Genomic DNA, 22,514 nt, shown 5'->3' on the forward strand with positions numbered 1-22,514 from the left:
TATTATAAGTAATCACGTGTTCAAGTTATTCGATTGACAATAGTTCATAGAGTAAAAACCCGCGTGGTCCAGTTTTGCATTATAATCACACAAACATATCAATCAAAAAGTATCAACTTCAATAACAACCTGATATGAACTGTTCATTTTAAATGAACAATCTTAATAATGCATGTAAGTATTACATGAAATGAAATAACGATCCATTATTAGGATAACATTAAGATAAGAAGTATAGACCTCTATTGGTCTCCTCGTTTCTTTTATTTTTGGTAGAAAGAAATGGCAAAAAAAAAAAGCAGTTCAATATCAATTTCATATGATATAAAAAAAGATTTGATTTGTGTTTTTCTGATACTAGATGGATATTACTATTATTTAAAAAAAAAAAAAGAAACTAACCTTTATTTTTCTCACCCAATTTTTATTTTATTTTTTATAAAAAAAAAAAAAACAATGCAAGAAAAACGCCTAACATATCAAATCCATAAAGAAAAAGTTGGGTAGGGAAAAAGATGGGTACCCGTATTATAGTGGAGATGAGCCAACCCAAAGAAAAAAAAGAATATTCACATGATCACATATCTAGAAGAACTAGGGGAGTCCAACAGTCTTCCACATTCTCCTAAATTTCCACAATCTCATGTGGGGGCCATGGATTTTACCTTTCAAGATTACATGATTAGTCGTCAGACTGATAACCACAAAATGTGGACCGTCTGATGGGGACATCAACCAAGTGGGTAGACAGCATAGGAAGCCATCTCACCCCAATTTGTGAAGACTGGTGGGGCCGTGGGGGCATGCCTATGATCATAGCTAAATGCCCCACTTCCTGTTTTTGGTCTTCTCTTCCAACTGAAATTGACCTAAAATGTGGTCGTTATAATTTTGATAAATATAAATCCATTTTTTTTTCCCTTTATTCATCTTAAAATATTTTGAAATTGTTATATTTACTTGTTTAATCAAAATGTTTATCATTTGAGATAGAACAAAAATAGTATTTTATCATGAGCCTTATAAAAAAAAAAAAAAAAAATACAAGATTATGTACACAATACCAAAAAACATATCTCTAGATTCTATTTAACAAGTAATCGTGGTCAAACAAAAAACATTTTTGGCATTTTTCGGCGTTTGATACCGTGAAAAATTATGGTCAAATCAAAAACATTTTCGTTAATTAGAAAACGTTTTTTAATTTTTGTAAAATAATTTTTCTTTTTTAAAATTGTAAACTATTTTATGAGTTTGAACTTCCCTTTTTTTTTTGACATGTCTGCATAAGAGGGGGAAAGAGATTCGAACTAATGACCTCTGCTTCATGAGACGTGATCTCAGCCGATTGAGTTATCTCTTGGGGACTGAACTTCTCCTTCTTAAATAACTGGAGTTTAGGGTCGAATCATTATTAAAAGTCGTCAACTTTTTCACAGATGCTCAATTTCTGTACGAGCCAAATGCCGAAATATATATATATATATATAACATTTGAAATTTATTTTTTTGATACTGCATCTTCATTCCACCACTTGAAATGCACTGTACAATGATAACAACTTTAGGGCATCATTGATTCACAACAGTATATTCTGCATCTTTTGAGAAAAAGAAAATAAAAAACCAAAGAAGAAGAAAGATAACTTTTTAAACAATTCAATTATTTTTGTTGTCTTTTTCTTTTTAGCATTGATTTAAAAACAAAACATTCATCTTTTCTATCACCTAAAAAATAGTATGAAATTATTTTATATAAATATTTTAAAAGCATTTGATGCGGTAAAGTATGAAATAATTCATGCTAACATGAATCTGTGGAATCTAAAAATAATTCGTTGACTACTTGGCGGCAAGATTAGAGGTAGAGAGGGTATGACTGGGCAACACCAGAGAGGCCGGGTGTACTGATGGTTACAGGGGAGGACAAACCAAAGCAGCAATCCATGTAAAGAAAATCCCAAAATTTTCTCAAGAAAATGATCTCTCTCACTCTCAAAAGTCGACAGTTTTTTCTTAACTTTTTCAAGCACTAAAAAAGAGAGAAACTTATACATAGCCCTCCACTCAGAGAGAGAGAGAGAGAGAGTCGGCCATAACAGACCAAATGGCACATTAGAGAGAGAGAGAGAGAGAGAGGGAATGGAAGCAGGCTTGTCGGCCATTAGAGCTTCAACGGAGAGCTCTCGCCCATCCCTTTGAGCCCACCTGAAGACCCTTCACGAATCACGACACAAATCGAGACTGTAGCATAAAGTCTCGGCTTTGCAACTTTTTTTAATAGAATAATAACAAGGAAATCTCTCTCGGATTCATTGCACTTTGAGTTCCCGGGCTGAAAAGCCGCAAAAAGGGCTGGAGATTTTTCGGATTCTCTTTACAACTGTTAGTTATTTAAAAAAAAAAATTGGGTCAAAATCTTGGCCTGTGGATTGAGGATCCCCACCATTTGTGAGAAAAAAAAGCGAACTGGGTTTGTTTGTTTTTGCCCTTTGATTCATGAATTCCACGGTATTCAGTTTGTCATCGCAAGAGGGAATGTGTTGGCAGTGGTGGACGTGCTGCTTTTATCATCTTTTGTTTGATGAGTGATTATGGGCTCTGAGAGGTATGTTTTATATTCTCTTATCTTTGTTGGGATTTTTCAATTTTGAGAAGTGATTTTTCGGTGGTTTTGTAACGACCTGGCTTCTTTGGATGATTGAATTTCTGGGTTTTTGTTGGAAATGTTATTTGGTTTGTTAAGTTTCTGAATTTTGACTTCTTGTGTACTTTCACTTGATGGGGCTATCAGTGTTTCGTTTGTGTCTTTTAATTGCTCTTAGGTTGGTCTTTTGGTTCTTTTGGATGATTGAATTGAATTTATGGCTCCATTTCTCAATTATCCGTCTGTTGAGTTATTTGAATGCAGAATTTGAGTACACTTTCATATAATTGATCTATCACTCTTTTGTATGTGTGCTTGAATTTTGTACCCCGAGGTTGGCTTGTCAAAGGCTGGTTCATGACTCCATTGACATTCTGTTGTCATTTTCAAAATCCAATTACCTTCTTGTAATTGTGAAATGTGATTATTTTTTTTTGTTAATGCTATGGTATGCAATCTGAAGCAGTTATGCACGTGCAGGTGTTAGTTATCTACTTCTGTCATAGTTTTGATCAAGTGGAGGGCCATAAAATGTCAGGGAATATCAATTCAAGGAGCATTCTGGGATTGAGGTTTGTCAGTTTCCTGTTTGTTACTTCTATACTTGTTTCTTCTTCAGAGGGGTTGAATTCGGAGGGGTTCTACCTCCTAGACCTGAAATATAGTCTTCGTGATCAATCTAACCTTTTGAAAAGTTGGAATCCCAATGATCAAACACCATGTGGATGGTCTGGTGTGAATTGCTCTTATGGCAATCATCCGGTTGTATTCTCGCTGGACTTAAATTCAATGAATCTTTCAGGAATCCTGAGCCCTAGCATTGGTGGTTTGGTCCATCTGAAAAAGCTTGATCTTGCTCGTAATGGATTAACTGGAGAAATACCTAGGGAGATTGGAAACTGTTCCGCGTTGGAATCTCTTTCTTTGAATAATAATCAGTTTGTTGGGCAAATTCCTGCTGAGTTGGGGAAGCTGTCTTATTTAAGAAGCTTGAATATATGCAACAATAAAATCTCTGGTCCTATTCCAGAGGAGTTCGGAAATTTGTCTGCGTTAGTTGATTTTGTGGCATATACCAACAATCTAACAGGCTCGTTGCCTCGTTCCATTGGGAATCTTAAGAGTCTAACTACATTTAGGGCTGGGCAAAATGCTATTTCTGGTAGCATACCGGCCGAAATAAGTAGATGTGAGAACTTAAAATATCTTGGTCTTGCCGAAAATAGGTTACAAGGGGAAATACCAAAGGAGATTGGGATGCTTGGGAGGTTGACAGATCTGAAAATAGAGACTAACCAGCTTTCAGGGTTTATCCCCAAGGAACTCGGGAACTGTACGAGCCTTCAGACTCTTGCTTTGTATGATAATGTTCTAGTGGGATATATACCTAAGGAGATTGGGAACCTCAAATCTTTAAGGAATTTGTACCTCTATAGGAATAAGTTGAATGGAACAATTCCGAGTGAGATCGGGAATCTTTCTTTGGCATTAGAAATTGATTTCTCGGAGAACTATTTGATAGGTGACATCCCCTCTGAGTTCAGCAAGATAACAAACCTTAGCTTACTATTCCTTTTCGAGAACCAGCTTAGAGGTCTTATACCGAATGAGCTCACTACCTTGAGGAACTTGACAAAGCTTGACCTATCAATTAATTTTCTCCAAGGTCCCATTCCTTTCGGGTTTCAGAATTTGAGTAACTTGACCCAGTTACAGCTTTTTGATAATCTCTTGATTGGTGGCATTCCTCAGGAGCTTGGTCTTCATAGCCAACTTTGGGTGGTAGATTTCTCAGTTAACCAGCTATCAGGAAGAATACCTCCTGATCTTTGCCGACATTCTAGACTGGCTTTGTTGAATCTGGAATCTAATAAGCTGTATGGAAATATCCCAGCTGGGGTATTGAACTGTCAATCATTGGCCATACTTCGGCTGGTTGGAAACAGGCTTACTGGGAATTTTCCAATAGAGTTGTGCAAATTGGTGAACCTTACTGCTGTTGAGTTGGATCAAAACAGGTTTGGTGGTCCAATTCCTCCAGAAATTGGAAGCTGCCAGAAGCTGCAGAGACTTCATATTGCACACAATAACTTTACGTCAGAGTTGCCCAAGGAAATAGGAAGTCTGTCTCAATTGGTGACTTTTAATATTTCATCAAACTTGCTCACGGGACAGATTCCACCTGAAATTGTTAACTGCAAGATGCTTCAACGACTTGATCTCAGTGAAAATAGTTTTACAGATGCATTACCAAATGAGCTTGGAATCCTTTCACAGTTGGAGCTTCTCAGATTATCAGAAAATAATTTCTCCGGAAACATACCTTCCACACTGGGAAAACTCTCCCGTTTGACAGAGTTGCAGATGGGCGGCAACTCATTTTCTGGTGAAATACCTCGTGAGTTGGGTTCCCTTTCAAGCTTGCAGATTGCATTGAATCTCAGTTATAATATTCTCACTGGGAGAATACCACCAGAGCTTGGAAATCTTAATTTACTGGTATACCTCCTCCTCAACAATAATCAATTGAGTGGTGAAATTCCCAGAACATTTGGAAACTTGTCGAGTTTGTTGGGGTGCAATTTCTCATACAATAACCTTACTGGACCTATACCTTATGAATCACTGTTTCAGAGCATGACCATCAGCAGCTACATTGGGAACGAAGGGCTTTGTGGTGGCCCTCTGAAAGCTTGCCGTGGAGATTCATCTTCTCCCATAAAAAGTTATGATGCTCCTCGGGGTAAAATCATTACAGCAATTGCAGCTGCTGTAGGTGGGGTTTCTCTCATTCTGATTGTGATTATTTTATATTTCATGAGACGTCCAGCAGAGACAGTTCCTTCCTTGCAGGATAAAGAGATTCAATCTCCAGATTCAGATATCTACTTTCCTCCAAAAGAGGGTTTCACTTTCCAAGATCTGGTTGAGGCCACGAACAATTTTCATGACAGCTATGTTGTTGGAAAGGGAGCTTGTGGAACAGTTTATAAAGCAGTTATGCCTTCTGGACCGACTATTGCTGTTAAGAAGCTAGCATCTAACAGGGAGGGGAACAACATCGAGAACAGTTTTCGGGCTGAGATTTCAACTCTTGGGAAGATTAGGCATCGCAATATTGTGAAGCTATATGGTTTTTGCCATCACCAGGACTCCAATCTGCTTCTCTATGAGTATTTGGCTAGGGGCAGCTTGGGTGAAATGCTTCATGGGGATTCTTGTAGTTTGGAATGGCCAACTCGGTTCACAGTTGCTCTTGGAGCAGCTGAAGGTCTTGCTTATTTACATCATGATTGCAAACCAAGGATTATTCATCGTGATATAAAGTCCAATAATATTCTAATTGATGATAGCTTTGAAGCCCATGTTGGTGACTTTGGTTTGGCAAAAGTAGTTGACATGCCTCAATCTAAATCAGTGTCAGCAGTTGCAGGATCGTATGGCTACATTGCTCCTGGTAAGCTTCCTTTCAAACCCTTTTAGACTCGCTACAAATACTGTCTGATTATTTTTAGTTTATAAGAATATTTCTGATAAAAGGAGTTGTTGGTATAAGCATTTAGTTATCTGTCCTAGTCATCATAGGGCATCTTTGATTCATGTAATATGACACTTTCATAGTGACATATAGAAAAAGCAATACTAATCAAGTTTGGCTCTGAGGCAATCTCTCTCTCTCTCTCTCGCTCTCTCTCTCTCTCTCTCTCTCACACACACACACACACACACACACACACACACACATGTATTGCTTAATTAAGTCATACTTTTCGGGTGTTACAATGTGGAGAATTAATTACTTCTAAATGATTGAAATATTTACTTTCTTCATGCAGAATATGCATACACTATGAAGGTTACAGAAAAATGTGACATCTACAGCTATGGGGTTGTTCTATTGGAGTTGCTGACTGGGAAAACTCCTGTACAACCACTAGATCACGGGGGTGATCTTGTCACATGGGTGAGAAACTATATTCGGCATCATTCCTTGACATCTGGGATACTTGACCCCAGATTGAATCATGAAGAAAAAAGTACGGTCGATCACATGCTTACTGTCTTAAAAATTGCTTTGATGTGCACAAGTATGTCCCCTTTGGACCGACCCTCAATGCGACAAGTTGTCGTAATGCTGATGGAGTCTAATGAGTGAGAAGGGAACTTTACTGTCTCACAATTATGACCTTCCCTGAAAGTTGATGCCTCCTGTAAGTAAGTGACTGTTTCAAGTTTCTATTAACTGAAATGATTTTTCAGTGCTGATTCTTCCTCGTATTTTTTGAAACAGCAAAAAATATACTCTCTTGTACATTTTTTTGGTAAAAAAAATTATCATTACTGGATTTCTGCTTTCAGTTTATGGGGTTTTGACGTTTCTCTCAAATACTGTATTTCCTTTTGCAATTGATACAGTATGATCACTCAGGTGTACAGCTGTTCCACTATTCTATGTGTATGTTAAAGCTTCTCAAGTTAATTAATTAGTTAAAAGATGACTATCTTTATATTTAAGTATATAACACTTCCAAGGACGTGAATAATTTATTTCTGATTATGGTGAAGAACACCTTTACATCTGACATAATGTTCTAAAATGACCTGTGTATACTTCTGAAATCTGATGGGGGGATTGTGCATGACTTGATACACATAATGAAGAATAGCTTTGGCCTAGTCATAGATGGTATACAAGATTCATAGAATTGGTTGTTCTGTTTCGATAACTACAAGTCAAATTAGGAGTTAAAATGTTTAACAAATTTGGGAAGATGTATTTTCAAGCACTTCAAGTTAAAATAATTTTTGAATCCTTAATTGTGATATATTGTTTCTCCTGTCACTGTTTCAATGTATGAGATTATCTATAGTACTACTAAGTGATGTGAGGTTTTGGTTTGCCATAGGGCAAGAGTTTATCTCCTGGTCTTAGACCTGAGGAGGAGGGTCGGGAAACATAGGAGAAGTAGAGAGAAGAGGGGATTAACATAATGGCTCCCCCTCCCAAACTCACAACAAAGCCAAAGTAATGAACTGGCGTCCCCGAGAAGGTTTCTTGAATTCGGGAGTGGGTGATATAGAGTATGTCTCCAATCAAAAAAGAGAATCATTGAAGGGGTCAATAAGGGAGTGGGTGGTGAAGGCACTGTGCAAGAGGAGGGAAGCAAGAGGGGGGATAAGGGTAGTACTACTAGTAGGGGTAAAAAGGCGGGCGGTTAATGCCCGCTAACTGCTAACTATACTAACCGTTAATCACTAACCGCTTTTGAAGACGGTTAGCAAAAATCGCTAACCGCCTAGGCGATTACAATTAGCTTTAAGTTTTTTCAAAACCGCTAACCGTTAACCGCTAATCGCCTATATATATATATATATATATATACATGAAACGATATCGTTTTTGTATTTAAAATTTTAAATATATATAAAAATTTATAAACGATGTCGTATATAGTATGATATTATCGTATTACCATAGAAATGACATCGTTTTGTTTTTTTTTTTTTTGTAATTTAAAATTTTAAAATTTTTTCTTTTAAAAAGCGGTTTGCAGTTATTAGAGTTACTAACCGCCTAGATGGTTAGCGGAGGCAGTTAGTCGATTTTACTAACCGCCTAAGCGGTTATGGTTAACGATTTTAACCAATAACTGCTAATAGTAACCGCCTTTTACCACTAGGTAGTAGGTAGAAAATGAGTCGAGTATGGGGACAAGAGCAAGGAGAGCAAAACCATGATGTAATGGTGGTGGCTGGGGCCTAGACTCGCCAATCATTATGAATCTCATAAGCTGGAACTGCTGAGGACTTGGGAATTCTTGGACAGTTTGTGACATTTTCTAATTGGTTAAGGATACGCAGCCCAAAATTTTACTCATGGAAACAAAAATTTAGAGAAATAGATTCCCATATTTGAGAAGTAAGTTGGATTTTGAGAGGATGTTTGTGTAGATTGTGTAGGGTTAGTGGGAGCCTAGCACTCCTATGGAAAGAAGAAGTTGAGTTGGAGATTCAAAAATATTCTATCTGACACATCAATGCGGTGGTTAAAAATGTAGGGATGGATTTTCAATGAAAATTCACAGGATTCTAAGGAAATCTAGAGGCAACATAGAAAGAGGAAGGGCGGTGCCATGGGTGTGTGTAGCTGATAGACAAATGGAGGTATTTCAAGAAGCGGTGGAAGAGTGTCAACTAAGTGAATTAGGATTCAACGGGTCAAAGTTCACTTGTAATAATCGAATGGACCACAATTTTACGAAGAGAGACTTGACAGAGCGGTAGCTAACTTAGGATGGTGTGAAAAATATGGGGTAGTTGAAGTTATGGTTTTGGCAGCAAGAAGTTATGATCATTGCCCAATCCTAGTCACTTATGGGAATGGTGGAAGATTTATTTAGAAGAAGAAGGAGAAGTTTTAAATCTAAAGCTAGCTAAATAACAAATATTGTGCCAGAGTCGTAAAGGCAACTTGGAGGGCGGAGGACTAATGTGGAGACAAGTTGAGCAATGTTTAGAGGAGATTGAAGAGCTGCAAACAGCAACTCATCGCTTGGAGCAAAATACGTGTGGTGGGTGGAGTTGATGCTAAAAAAATAAATTAAAACAAGTAGAGGCATTACAAGGGGGGAAGTGTCAAAGTTGGTGGGATTGATTAAGCAACTTCGAAGGGAGATTGATGACATTTTGGAGAAAGAAGATATGAATTGGAAACAAAGTGCAAAAGAGAATTGGCTTCAGAATGGAGACAGGAACACAAAGTTTTACCATATGTGTGCAAATCAGAGACGAAGAGTAAACTATATCAGCCATGTGGTTGATGAAAGGGGAAACTGGTGCACAACTTCAGATGAAGTTTGTAGAGCGTTCATTGAATATTACCATCATTTTTTTCTCTACATTGGAGGTGCATGCTACTCAATAAATGAATGAGCAGTTGATGAAGGAGTTCATTGCGGTGGAAGTCAATTGGGCTTTATTTCCGATATCTCCGGTAAAGGCCCCAGGACTCAATGGTTATGCAGCATGTTTCTACCATAAATATTGGGCAATTGTAGGCAATGAGGTACGTCAATTCTATCAATGTCACACACATTGCACTTATTCCAAAAGTCAAACAACCCTCCAAAGTTACTGATTTTAAACCTATCAGTTTGTGTAATGTCTTGTATAAAATAGTGTCCAAGACTCTAAGGTACTAGCAAATAGACTAAAAAAAATTCTTCCCCACATTATTACTCAAATCAAAGTATGTTCATATCTGGGAGACTCATTACAGATATTTTTTACCTGCTTATGAAACCCTACATATTATGAGAAAAAATTTACAACTATAGAGAAAAAAAATTATTTAGGTCTCCCAAGAAATGTAAACTATTTTCTAAAGATAAATAAAAATATATTTTTCTTAATTTCCCTTTTATTTTATTTGAAAATTAGGGATATCTTTTCAGTATCTTGATGCTTTGGAAAAAATAAATAGAGTGCTCCAATTTGGATTTAAGCACATCTTTTTAACTTGCTTGACCTTTTGAGAAGAATAAGTTTAGAAAGTCATATATTCGGATTTTTTTTTTTGATAAGTAATGAAGTTTATATTATTAAAAAGTGTAAGGTGCCCCTAAGTACATAGATAGTATACACAAGAGGCTCCAAACGAGCAAGAAACCCAAACGAAACAGCAAGACTACCCACAAAACCAAACACCCAACAAGCCCTGAAAATCAAAATCCTCAAAACAACAGAGCTTGACACCCCCCAAGGCACTCATCGCTAGAAAGTGTGAGTCTTACTTTTCCCCGGCCTAGAGGATGCTCCCTTAACATCATAGTTGATGGAGCACTCTAGGTTCCTAAGCTCCTTTCTACCCTTAATCTTTTGAGGGGTAACCTTTAAGGTGACATCGATCCCATCACACAAATCCTAGTCCAAATGGGTGGAAATCCCCCAAAGGGTAAGGAAAATCTCCTTCATCCCCACCCCAACAATCATCGTCTTCCCCACCCCAGAAATTTCCGTCCTCTTCTCCATCCAACAACTCCAAAGAAGCCGCACCAAAAGGGACAAGCGGGGCACAAAACGACGACATTGCCTTAGTGATCAAGCTATTGTCCATACACAAAAATATGCTATCCCTCATCTTGCGGTTATAGCATTGCACGAGTTTAGAAGTCAGCAAAGACGGGAGCCCTAAATCAAAAGCCCGAAGCCTTTTAGTATCAAATACTTGAAGCCTTTTAGTCACGACACCCACAGCAACCTCCAACCTAGGAAGCCCTCTCGGAACCAACCCAATAGGAATGGAAGGAGGATGGGTCAAATATGAAGCTTCCTTGCTTGGACCCCCAACGACCGGCGGAAGCACAGGGCTAAGAAAACCACACCGAAGAAGACTCTTCGCCGGCTTAGGGTTCCTTCCATCACTGGGCCGATCCACCACAGAGGAAGAAGTCGAAATCTGAGATTCTAGTGTTGTCTAGAAGAAAGTTAACGACAATCTAACACCATCAGCACCAATTCAAAAAATAATAATATGAAGAGGAAGTTAGGCTATCTGGCCTTGAAACTAGATACAAGCAATGCTTATGACAAAGTTGATTGGGGGTTTTTTGGGAGGGAGTCATGAGGAAGTTAGGGTTTGATAATAGATGGATACAATTGATTATATAGTGTATCAACTCATTGTCTTATTATATCCTCATTAATGGTGAGCCAAATGGTAGGATTAGTCCTACAAGAGGTCTAAGATAAGGGGATCTGCTATCTCCATATATGTTTATTCTATGTGCAGAGACACTTAGCTCGCTTCTTCAGCAGACTGAAAGGTCTGGCGATCAAACTGGGTCCCAATTTTAGAAGAAGTATGAGGTTAAATTATTATTATTAATTTTTTTTGCAAATGACAGTCTCTTTTTTGCAAGGCGAATTCCATTGAGTGGAGTAGGCTACAACTATTATTAAATATCTATGAGAAAGCTTTGGGGAAAAAGTTGAATAAGGAGAAGATGCCTATTTTCTTTAGCAGAAATACCAGTGCGAAACCAAAAGATAGATCCTTCTTGTTTCAAGGGCACAATCTACTAAGAGCTATGATAAATACCTGGGTTTGTCAGCGATGTTAGGAAAGTCCAAAATTAGGATGTTCAAGAGTATTAAAGACAGAATTTGGAGTAGGATGAGTAATTGGAAGATGAAATTTTTGTCACAAGTAGGGAAAGTGATCCTATTGAAAGCAATAATTCAAGCATTCTCACTTACAGTACGGCTGTACGAGTGTCTTCAAGTTACCTAAAGGTTTATGTATAAATATTAATTATGATGGAGAAATTCTAGCGGGGACAATGGGAACAAGAGTCCAAGATCCATCGGATGAATTGGTCTAAAATGGGGACTTCAAAATGTCAGGGGGGGATTGGGTTTCGTGATTTAGAATGTTTCAATAAGGCATTCTTGGCGAAGCAATGTTGGTGAATACTTTAGATTCTAGATTCTTTGGCTGTCAAGATGTTAAAGGTAAACAATTACCCAAGCGGTTCTATCCTGGATGCAAAGTTGGGTTATAGACCTTACGCATGGAGGAGTATTTGGACAGCTCGTGACTTATTCAAGGAGGGACTTATTTGGAGAGTTGGGGATGGGGAGAAAGTTAAAATATGGAAAGATAGATGGATCCCTAAACCAACATGTTACTTAGTACAATCGCCAAAAAGGGTCTTAAATGAAGAAGCAGTAGTGACAAATCTTATTGATAAGGATACAAGGTGGTGGAATATACCCTTGATCAAAGAGGTGTCTGAGGAGGATGAAGTAACAGCAATTTGTCAAATTCCAATTAGTTCCTATAATGGTAGAGACCAACAAATATGGAGGTATACAGAAAATGAGGGGTCCACATTGAAAAATGCCTATCATTTAGAGATGGCGATGGTTGCAAGTGGTAATGGGGAATGCTCGTATGTTATTGGGGAAGGTAGTGTCTGAAAGGGATATGGCAATTGAATGCTCCCAATGCAATGAAGGTATTTATGTGGAGGGCTTGTAATAATGCTTTGCCAATGAAAGCAAATATGGCAAAAAGAAAAGTAGTCTTGGATCCTCTATGCTCTATTTGTTGTTTAGAGGTGGAAACTATGGGTCATATTTTATGGAGTTGTGTTGTCGCACGAGATACATGGGGTATGTGTGGTCGGAGGTTACAAAAAAGTTGAAAGGAAGATGAGGAGTTTATTCATGTTGTGGAGGATCCGCAACATAAATTGGAAAATGATGAATTTGAATTAATTATGGTTGTGGCAAGAAACCTTTGATTCAGGAGGAACTCTTTGTTTCATGGGGGAAACTTTAGCCATCCTACTATTTGCTTCTGTTAGGCGGAATGAAAGACGAGAAGGTGGTAATCATGCAAACCAAACTTGGAAAGCCTTTACACGAGGTTTTGTGAAGGTAAATTGGGATGCAAGTTGCAGGCATGGATAAGAACAAAAAGATGGGTATAGGTTTGATTGTAAGAGATTATGTGGGAGAGGTGTTGGCTACTTCGATGGCTCCCAAACCATACATCACTGATCTAGTTGTTGCAGAGACTATGGTGGCTTTGGCAGCTGCAGTGTTTACTAGAGATGTGGGGTTACAAAAGATGGAGTTAGAAAGTGATGCTCTTCAGGTTGTGCAGGCACTTGTTGAGAGAGGGAATGAATTGAAGATGCTAGGGTTGTCTTGAGCGGTTTGTAGGTTTGGCAAGTGAATCATGTTAGAAGGGAGGCAAATGGAGTTGCTCACAGGCTAGCTAAAGAAGCGCTTCTATATGGAGGAAGCTCCTCTTTGTATTATTGATATTGTATCTGTTGAACGCTGTGTTCATGCTCATCTTTATTAATGAAAGATTATTAGCTTGTTTTCAAAAAAATAAAATAAAAAAGGTGATGCAGGACAGAGCCTGGTCTTTGAAATTTCAGCACTAGAAATTGGACATTTGAGAGAGAGAGTTTGATCTAGATAAAGGGTTATGGTTTGATTGGGGATTGGCGGTAAAGAATACTGGTACTGAGAATGAAATTAGGGCTTTTATAAGTATATGTGAATGTTTTCATATCTGAATTGGTTCAGTGAATCAGTTTGGCTGCGATGGTGAAAATAGAAGAGAGAGAATCCTAAATAAAGAAATATGAGGGTGGAAGAGAAACCAGTATGAGAACGGAAAGTTGTCTAAGTTTTTGGCATGCCAATAACCTAGGTTTTGGGCTTCCAAATTGATTGCGTCTTCTGTAATACTCCACTTGGGAAAACATATAGCTATTGTCTGGATGTTGATTTCAGAAACATTGAATGCAGGTTTATTGTAGTATGATTTGAGTCAGCATACTTGCATACAGCAGGTAAAATCACCAAGTTACCGGAGGCATATGAGGAGAAGAGAATCACAAAGTGACTTGTATATTAGAATCATTGTAAATGCCTTCTGTAAGTTTGGCCTGAGCTAGCTTAGATTACCTACAAACTGCTTGTATGTGTGATGTTCAGATAAAATAATAGCATAAAAAACAATCTGATAGCGAAATGGAAGTTTCGTCGTTAGTTAATTAGGTTAACCAAAAGCTGCTATCTGTGTTTAAAAAGTGAGGCTCTTCTTTTGTTTCCGTTCTGTCATTTTGTCTTTGTCAACCTTTCTTTCTAAACACAGATATGTCAACCTTCTGTTGAAATATTCTTTACAGTGGCTAGCAAGAAGGCCAGAATCAAATTTCTTCAACCCTGTTCAGAGAAGCCCAACCTCAATATATATATATATATATATATATATATATATGCATGCACAGAAGAAGAAGAAGAAGAAGAAAAAGAGACTTTAATATTTATTCTTATTGATGCGTATAAAAGGAAGGAGGGGTTGTTTGTTGTATCATTGTTATTGAAGCTTTAGGCCTTCCCATTAATTTATTTATAAGAAACAGTTGATGATCATGGTGGAGAACATTCGTAGCAAATATCATACTGATGGGTCTTGTAATTGAACATGCATGGACGTTTCTCTGTTGTGCTCCACACACAAGTGTCACAATGAGCCTGATCCCTGCCGGCAATGTAGATACTGAAATAATGGAATTGACTTGGCCATGAAAAGGTGCAATAGAACTCCGTCGTGCCCCAAAAGTTTGGTCTGAACTGGAATTTATACTCGTCTTTGTACGAGATTATGTGAACGCCCAGGTCGTCATCCTTCAACTGACAACGTATTACCAGGTCCTCTGCAACTCCCACGTTGTTAAAGATGCGTACGAGTGCTTTGTGTTGAAAAAGAAACAGCTGTGCAACCAACTAAACATGTTTAATGTTTGTATTCTCTGCAGATACTTCTTCTTCTTCTTCTTCTTCTTCTTCTTCTGGCGGGGGATCAGTTATAAAGCAAGCAATACATGTGGGGAGATGGAGAGGTGCATTAATCTAATGTTATTTTGGGTTGGATTCTTTGAATGATTCATCAATACTGGAGAAGGAAACAAATCAACAATGGAGGGGGATTTAAAGAAGGGGAAACTATTCTCGTTTGGCTATTTAATTAGGCTTATAAATTGAAGTAATCCTGACGAACGTTACAACTTACTGTGATAAATGGTTGTAACAATTTTGGAAAGAAGTTGATGGCCTTTGTTTTCCAAGGTTAATTAGAATATTAATTAAGGTGCATCAAGTTTTGTTTTATATGTCAATTAAGAACGTTGGGGACATTAATTATAATTAGGAATAAGATTTATATGTTAAGCGAAATAGAGATGAATTATTTAAATTTTTTAAATGATAGGACAATATATTTACCATAAAAGTAACATATACACAGTAGGTCCGTAGGGTTGTGCAACGTCATCATATACTCTAACACTTGGAATAGTGAAAGTATTGATTAAATTATTAAATTCATTTTTATTTTTTTTTTGTTACTTAAGCTTTTTTTATAAGTAGTGATTTAACATAGTATTAGAACAGATGTCATGAGTTTTAATCATTTATCTATCATTCACATCCCATTTTAAGTAGATATTCTGTGTTAAATTAATATTTTTCTATTAGCTTAAGCTTGACCCTAAAACGTACTCTTAATATACATCATATAATTCCACTTACTAATAAGATCATCCTAGGAGATTGGAATCAAATTAGCAAGATGGGTCTTTATTTCATTGCTTTTTCTATAGGAAGTTCCAAAGACTAGCCCTATAGTTAATGCTGAGCCAGCTTCAACGGCCATTAATCTAGAATCTAATGGATCCAAGCCTAAGGACACATACATTGGTAAGGGTAGCTGATAGAGTCAAGGTTCGATTCTAAAACCTTTGACTATAATACAATGTTAAATTACCAGTTATCCCAAAAACTTAAGTTGAGAAGAAGAGGTAAATTATTACCTTAACAATCCTGACCGGGAATGGAATCGAGAAGAAACTGCGAGGGACAATCATTGTGTGTTCTAAGGATAGAGAAAAGGATTCAGGATCTTTACAACCATTATGTTCATGACATGTCCTTGATTTTGATTTTATAGCTGTCTTTGATTTTGTAATATGGTTTAGCCCGAGAATGAAATATTAAACAGTGGGGAAAAAAAAGATCTATTTTATTACATGCTTTTAATTTGATTATTGAACCATTGATCTTGTACTCAGCCCTTAGCAGTGCAACTCCTGTCTTCAACAGGTAGATCAATTAGATGGAGATCACTCCTCATAAGGCGAAAGTCACTAAATTGAACCCCCCTGATCCCCTTGCAGACATGTAAAAAAATAAATAAAAAAAATGCAACTCCTCTTCCGTATTGCTTTTCTCATATTCTATATTATGGCATGCTGCAACTCATAGTAAGTACTATACTTGGTATATACGTGGCAGCCAGAGTGGGCTATAACTTGGGGTAATGTGATCTTTCTACAAATTTAAGAGACATATATCATACAAATATAAAGTTATGGCATTGGCACCACAGAATTTATTATTAATAGTCATATATAATCACAGAAACAAATAGCAAATAGCAAATAGAACCAAATACACTTGTGCAGACGGCCGAGTGCCTGTCTATGACAAAAAGCTCCACAGCAATCAATCAGTTTGCCATACTTCTTCTCTTGACCAATGAGAATTATCCAAGCTGAGATAGAATCCATCATCCTTTACCTGCCAATAGATATCCTTTTGAATCCCATCTCTACTGGGCTCAAACGCATGCCAGGAAGCAAAGTAATTTCCCCATTCAGCTTCGCAGAAATGTAAATCATTTTCTACTGCAGTAAACTGGTAAACGTCGCCCGCTTTCAGCGTGTGCTGTCCGAGATGCTTGCTTGTACGTTGCGACGAGCATTCAATCTTCACCGGTTCTGAGTTCGCCGGCAATTTGTCGGTGACATGAATGGTGGGAAACGCTGCAGATGCTAGCGTACTGATGAAAGTCGACGCAAGGACAAGGCACAGAAAGCGGCTCCAAGTTGTCATTTCTGTGAATATTATGGTGGCTCCTGTGAATTAATGTGCATGAAACATGTATAAATATGTCAGTGTCGACTAAAAATACCTTAATCTAAACACCCAAAAATAGATTATCTCCTCAGATATAGCATTAAAAGCCTCTTGTCCCCAAAGGGTATTAAAGTTCTTTGAACATAGCGTTAGAAGGTTGAAGGTTCCTAAGAGAAAGAGAGATCATCATTAAAAATAGTATTTTTCTAAAAATGATGAAACAAAATCATTAACTATTATTATAAGTCAGGGACTCAGGCTGTAATATGCCTTAAATATATTTTGTTATTTCGCCACGGTCATAGTGAATTAAGAAAAAAAAAAAAAAAAAGAAAGAAAAGTAAAAGGTTCTTGACCTTCAATATTTGCTTCCCATACCAAGAAGAAAATTTTATTTTGATTTTAGTGTCTATTAATTATGAAACGAGAAGAATGCTTTTAAATAATTTTTTTTTCTTTTCAATATTTTCATTATCTACAAGAAAAATTTATTATATTATTTTATATAAAAACAAAAAAAAAAAACAGAAGACCTCATTTAGACTGTTTAACTTAAGTTCCGCCAATTGACCACATTGAAACACAAATGTTGGTTATAAATTACTAATTATGTGATACTAGTTGGAGAAAATTATAGATAATCAAATATATCGGGAAAAGTGGAGGATCAATTGACCAGATTGAAACACAAATTTTTAAAAGATAAGGGGAAAATGCATTTTACCTCCTGAACTATTCACCTATTTGTACTTTGACCTCAAATGTTTAAAAAGTGATACTTAACTCTCAAACTTCCAAATTATTGCAATTTGACCATTCTGACTTTTTTTTTCTTCCTAAAATACCCACATCCCAAGTTTTTTTAAAAAAAATTAAAAAATTAAGGGGTGGCCGGCCACCCCAGACTGGACACCCCTTAATTTTAATTTTTATTTTTTTAAAACTTGGGATGGGGGCCGGCTACCCCAGACTGAACACCCCTTAATTTTTATTTTTTTAAACTTGAGATAGGGGCATTTTAGAAAAAAAAAAAAAAAAATCAGAATGGTCGAATTGCAACAATTTGAAACTTTGGGAGGGGATCAAGTGTCACTTTTTAAATATTGGAGGTCAAAGTGCAAATGAATGGATAGTTCATGGGATAAAATGTATTTTTTCCAAAAGATAATTAACAATTTTAATTTAATAATGCATATATAGAAATTATTGAGGCTAATTAGCTTTTTGGGAGACAAACTAAAGCACTTCCCTATTTTTATCGGACCGTGATATAGAACACGCTATAAAATTATTTTCTTTTATTTTATTTTTAATTATAAAAAAAATAAAATAAAATAAAAAATAAAAAATTTACAGTGCTGTTTTACTTCACCCATTTTTATCACTATATAGATATAATTAACTACTCCCTTACCAAATTTCTATTGGATTGTCCTGCATGACGTGTCCCGGTGTTTGTGCAGTCTGCCTTTAATTCTAAGACAAAGCGTACGTAGCAATCTCTTCTGAAAAATAATAATGAAAAAAAAGGAATAAAATAAAATAAAAAGTGACGTACCAGTTAGTTCTAAGACAAAGTATGGCATATTTTCAGGGCTTGTGTTTGTCGATTTTCGAAGTATACCTTATTATTGGTCGACAAAGGATGGAAAGAGAAATGATTATCAAATCCTTATTATTGGTAATCAAATCATAATTGATTACCCTATTTTTATTTGTAGTGTGTTCCCCTATTTTATTTTCCCTATAAGTAGGAATTTGTATTGTAAAATCAATCAAATAAATAAGAATATAATATTTAATAAATTATTTTGGAGCCCTATGTTGAGTAGGGTTGCATGCTTAACAAGCCCAATCCACATGGCCAGGGTAAGTTATTGGAGCCCTAAGTTGATCGGGATTGTACTCTCTAAATGTTCTAATTGAATGAAAATTGTTCATTAGACACTAGTCTTGACTCCGAGAAAGGAATTAGCACAATTAAATAATTATTTCAATACACACTACAAAAATCGACATTTTTTTTTACCAGCCATTTCTGACGTGTCAATGGCACTGACACATCAAAAAACTCTTCTGACGTGTCCTTTTTGACTTGTCTCAACGGTTAAAAGGGTGGGTGTCAAAAAATTCAAGTTTTGAACGTGGCATTTTCACCACGTCAAAATTTTTTGACATGTCACACCGTTTGTCACGTCAAATATATATATATTTTCTGAATTATTCGAGTTTATACCTAGATTTACGTATTAACTTGATATCTAATACATTAAATATCCAATATCCAATACATTCAATTCAATTCAATCAAATATCTACATTTACATTATCCAATACATTCAATTCAATCCAATATCTACATTTAAATTATCCAATACATTCAATTCAATTCAATTCAATTCAATCCAATTTCTACATTTACATCCAATTAATCCAATACATCCAACAACATCTCCAAGACATCCAACAACATCTCCAATACATCCAATACATCAAATACATTCAATTAATCCAATACATCAAACATATCCAATACATCCAATTAATCAAATACATCAAACATATTATACAACCTCATTTCAAACATATCCAATACATCCAATTAATACAATACATCAAACATATCAAACCCCATTACATCAAACATATCCAATACATTCAACCCAATACACATATAAAATTCAAATTCAATTTGCATATACATCCAATACATATGAAATTCCAACACAAATTAATTAAACAAAATCCCTAACACATATACTACGTTCCAACACAACACAAAACAAAACAAATATATACATCAAAAATACGTTCCAACACTACAAATATCTACATGAAAATACGTTCCAATATAACACAAAACAAATATACAATCAAACTATCTCTGTTCCAACTACTCTCAACAAACATATAGCAAACTATATGTTTGTTATACATAGTAACAAAATATATATAGAAACAACTACATCAACAAATAGTAACAAAATATATATACAAACAGCAATGAGAAATCACGTGCTCAGTCCAAGTCAACATAGTCATTCCCAATGCCTAACCGGCATCACTTGTAAATGAGTTGTGAACTAATGATAATCAATAAAAAAAATCCAAAACACAGATATACAGTGCTGCAAATATACATTAATTCTAAAATGAACCACGGGAAAAATGCGTTGCTAACTGAGAATTTTGTGGAGACACAATTCTAACAGTTAAAGTGATCGATGCGGGTTATAGTCATGTTAACCAAAGAATAACAAAAACAACACAAATATAGCATTACCTCTGTCGGGCGCGGATCCAGATGTCGACGCGAACATGGCCTCAAGCTGACGAAAACGGGCCTCAAAGATGGCATCTTTCTCTACTATCTGAGCATTTTGTTCTTCAATCTATTTTGACATCTCATCCATTGCACGTCTTTGTTGTGTCCACTCCTCTTCAAGTTTTCTAATCCTATTCGTTATCTGTGAGAACGAAGAGTTCTCAGGATTCTGAGACTGTGCCTGAAACGGTATATAGTACGAATGTATGCTGCCCCGCACCGGTAGAACATTCGGACTCCCCTGTCGGACCCTGCCAGCGTACTCAGGCGTATTTCCGTGCGCCTGAGCATACGTCATTCGATGTCCACCGTACCATCCCTTCAGTCATGCTAGACATCAATGCGGGGTTAGTGGGTATCAATTGTTTCATCTTCTCCTGTACGTTAAATAACAAGTTAGTATCTTATATAAAGAAGGTTAATCATAAATAATTTATCAAAATATATATCGGTGAGTACTTACACATCTCTCCCTGACCACTTCATTTGAATAGTCACCATCCTTCTTCGTGTGTGTCGAGATGTAAGCTTGCGCTCGAGTCGGAGTATTGCCCAAAGATAAGGTCTGCATAAAAAAATAATAATAATAAAAAAAAATCATAAAAAAAAATAAACATAAACATATGGTTAGATACCTATATATATATATATATATATATATATATGCCGTAAATAAGATAAATACATCTTCATGTGTCATCCTAGCAAAGCTCATTGACCCGGTGCAGTGAGGTGTGTTGTTTTTTGCTCACAATGCCTTCATGTAGGCAGCATACTCCTACACAAATATCATTTTTAATATGTCAACTCTAACACAATTATAATTAATGAAATTACACTCGTGACCTACCTGATTCTTCGGGTCGCACCATTTATCCAACATGAATCTAAATCCTTATTGTTTTTCCAGAATAACATACAATCATTACGACACGCCGGGATCTTCTTATACCAGAGGCCCATGTCCCTTAAAAACTTTTTCGCATCATATGTATTAACCGGCAAAGCTTCATCACTTGTAGGTAGCAACTGATTGATGAACTCAAGAAAATATGAGAATATCGCGTTACTAAGTCTGCCAACACACTTCAAGTTGTACAAATGTACAGTAGCACTAAGCTTGCTATGTTTGGTCCCATCATGAAGTGACTTCTCTGCCTTCTTAAGCAAGTTGTAGTACTTTAGTACGTCACTTTCAGCGGCTTCTTCATTCCCCTACACCACCACTTCAAGTTCACAATTGTCTTCCATGATATCTTGCATGCAGAATAGATCACGCAACATTGTGTGCATGTTTTCACCTTATTCTGTGCTTATACTTGCATCTATGATCGTGGTAGTCGAATTAGAGATTGCAACAGGATACCATACAGGCTTCTCACCGTAATAATACCAGTTTCTGTATGCAGTCATTATTCCTTTACCCCCTGTCAAGTGGGCAAATACGAAACCTGGTGGGTGACGCTGCTTATTACAACACGCCTTATAGGGGCAGTGAATTTTTCCATCAGAGATTGTACAGTTTATAATTGCGAAGTCCACGAATAATCTACACCCATCTCTATATTCTCTCGTACCTGTAGACTTTGTCATCCAACTCTTATCCATAATTTTAATTACTGGAACCCTAATTGAATAAAATAAATTTAGGTTAGTTAGTTAGTTGTTATTTTTTTTAGTGTATTTCTTTAATTACATCGTTTCAATTTTTTGTTTATTTTTAACAAATAAACACATACATTTAGTTTTAATTATAACATCTACATAATCTAAATTTACAAAACCTAAACAAAATTAAGGTCCAAATTTAAATGCATTTGTTATACATGGGGACCCTAGATAAAATAGATCTAGCTATCTAGCTAGGTTATTTGTTGTATTTTTTATTTATTTTTTATTTATTTTTTTTCGTTTTTTATGACATAATCTAAATTTGTAAGGCCTAAATGAATTTTTTATATATGAGGACCCTAGATAAAATAGATCTAGCTAGCTAGGTTATTTGTTGTTGTTGTTGTTGTTTTTTTTTTTTTTTTT

At 36.2% G+C, this 22,514-nt stretch overlaps 1 protein-coding gene across 3 annotated transcripts; it reads left to right on the forward strand.

Annotated features, from left to right (window-relative positions):
* The first annotated feature begins 1,887 nt into the window (after positions 1-1,887).
* LOC132177453 (probable leucine-rich repeat receptor-like protein kinase At2g33170) lies at positions 1,888-14,691 on the forward strand. 3 transcript variants are annotated; one of them, XR_009439763.1, is made up of 4 exons: positions 1,888-2,608; positions 3,128-6,104; positions 6,484-6,862; positions 14,362-14,691. XR_009439763.1 is itself a non-coding variant. In XM_059589786.1 (3 exons), the coding sequence occupies exons 2-3, from the start codon at positions 3,179-3,181 to the stop codon at positions 6,801-6,803; spliced, it is 3,246 nt and encodes a 1,081-aa protein (XP_059445769.1). In that variant the 5' UTR covers positions 1,888-2,608; positions 3,128-3,178; the 3' UTR covers positions 6,804-7,312. The 3 variants fall into 3 exon arrangements, 1 of the variants encoding a protein (XP_059445769.1); XR_009439764.1 differs by having other exon boundaries at positions 6,484-6,858; XM_059589786.1 differs by lacking the exon at positions 14,362-14,691 and having other exon boundaries at positions 6,484-7,312.
* Positions 14,692-22,514: the final 7,823 nt, after the last annotated feature.

Source organism: Corylus avellana, chromosome ca4, assembly GCF_901000735.1.
Source record: "Corylus avellana chromosome ca4, CavTom2PMs-1.0".
In the NCBI taxonomy this organism is placed as follows: Eukaryota; Viridiplantae; Streptophyta; class Magnoliopsida; order Fagales; family Betulaceae; genus Corylus; species Corylus avellana.

Coding starts and splice junctions, on each gene's coding strand:
- LOC132177453 (XM_059589786.1), top strand. CDS start 3,179: ATGTCAGGGAATATCAATTCAAGGAGCATTCTGGGATTGAGGTTTGTC. Junction 6,105..6,483: donor GTATGGCTACATTGCTCCTG/GTAAGCTTCCTT, acceptor TTCTTCATGCAG/AATATGCATACACTATGAAG.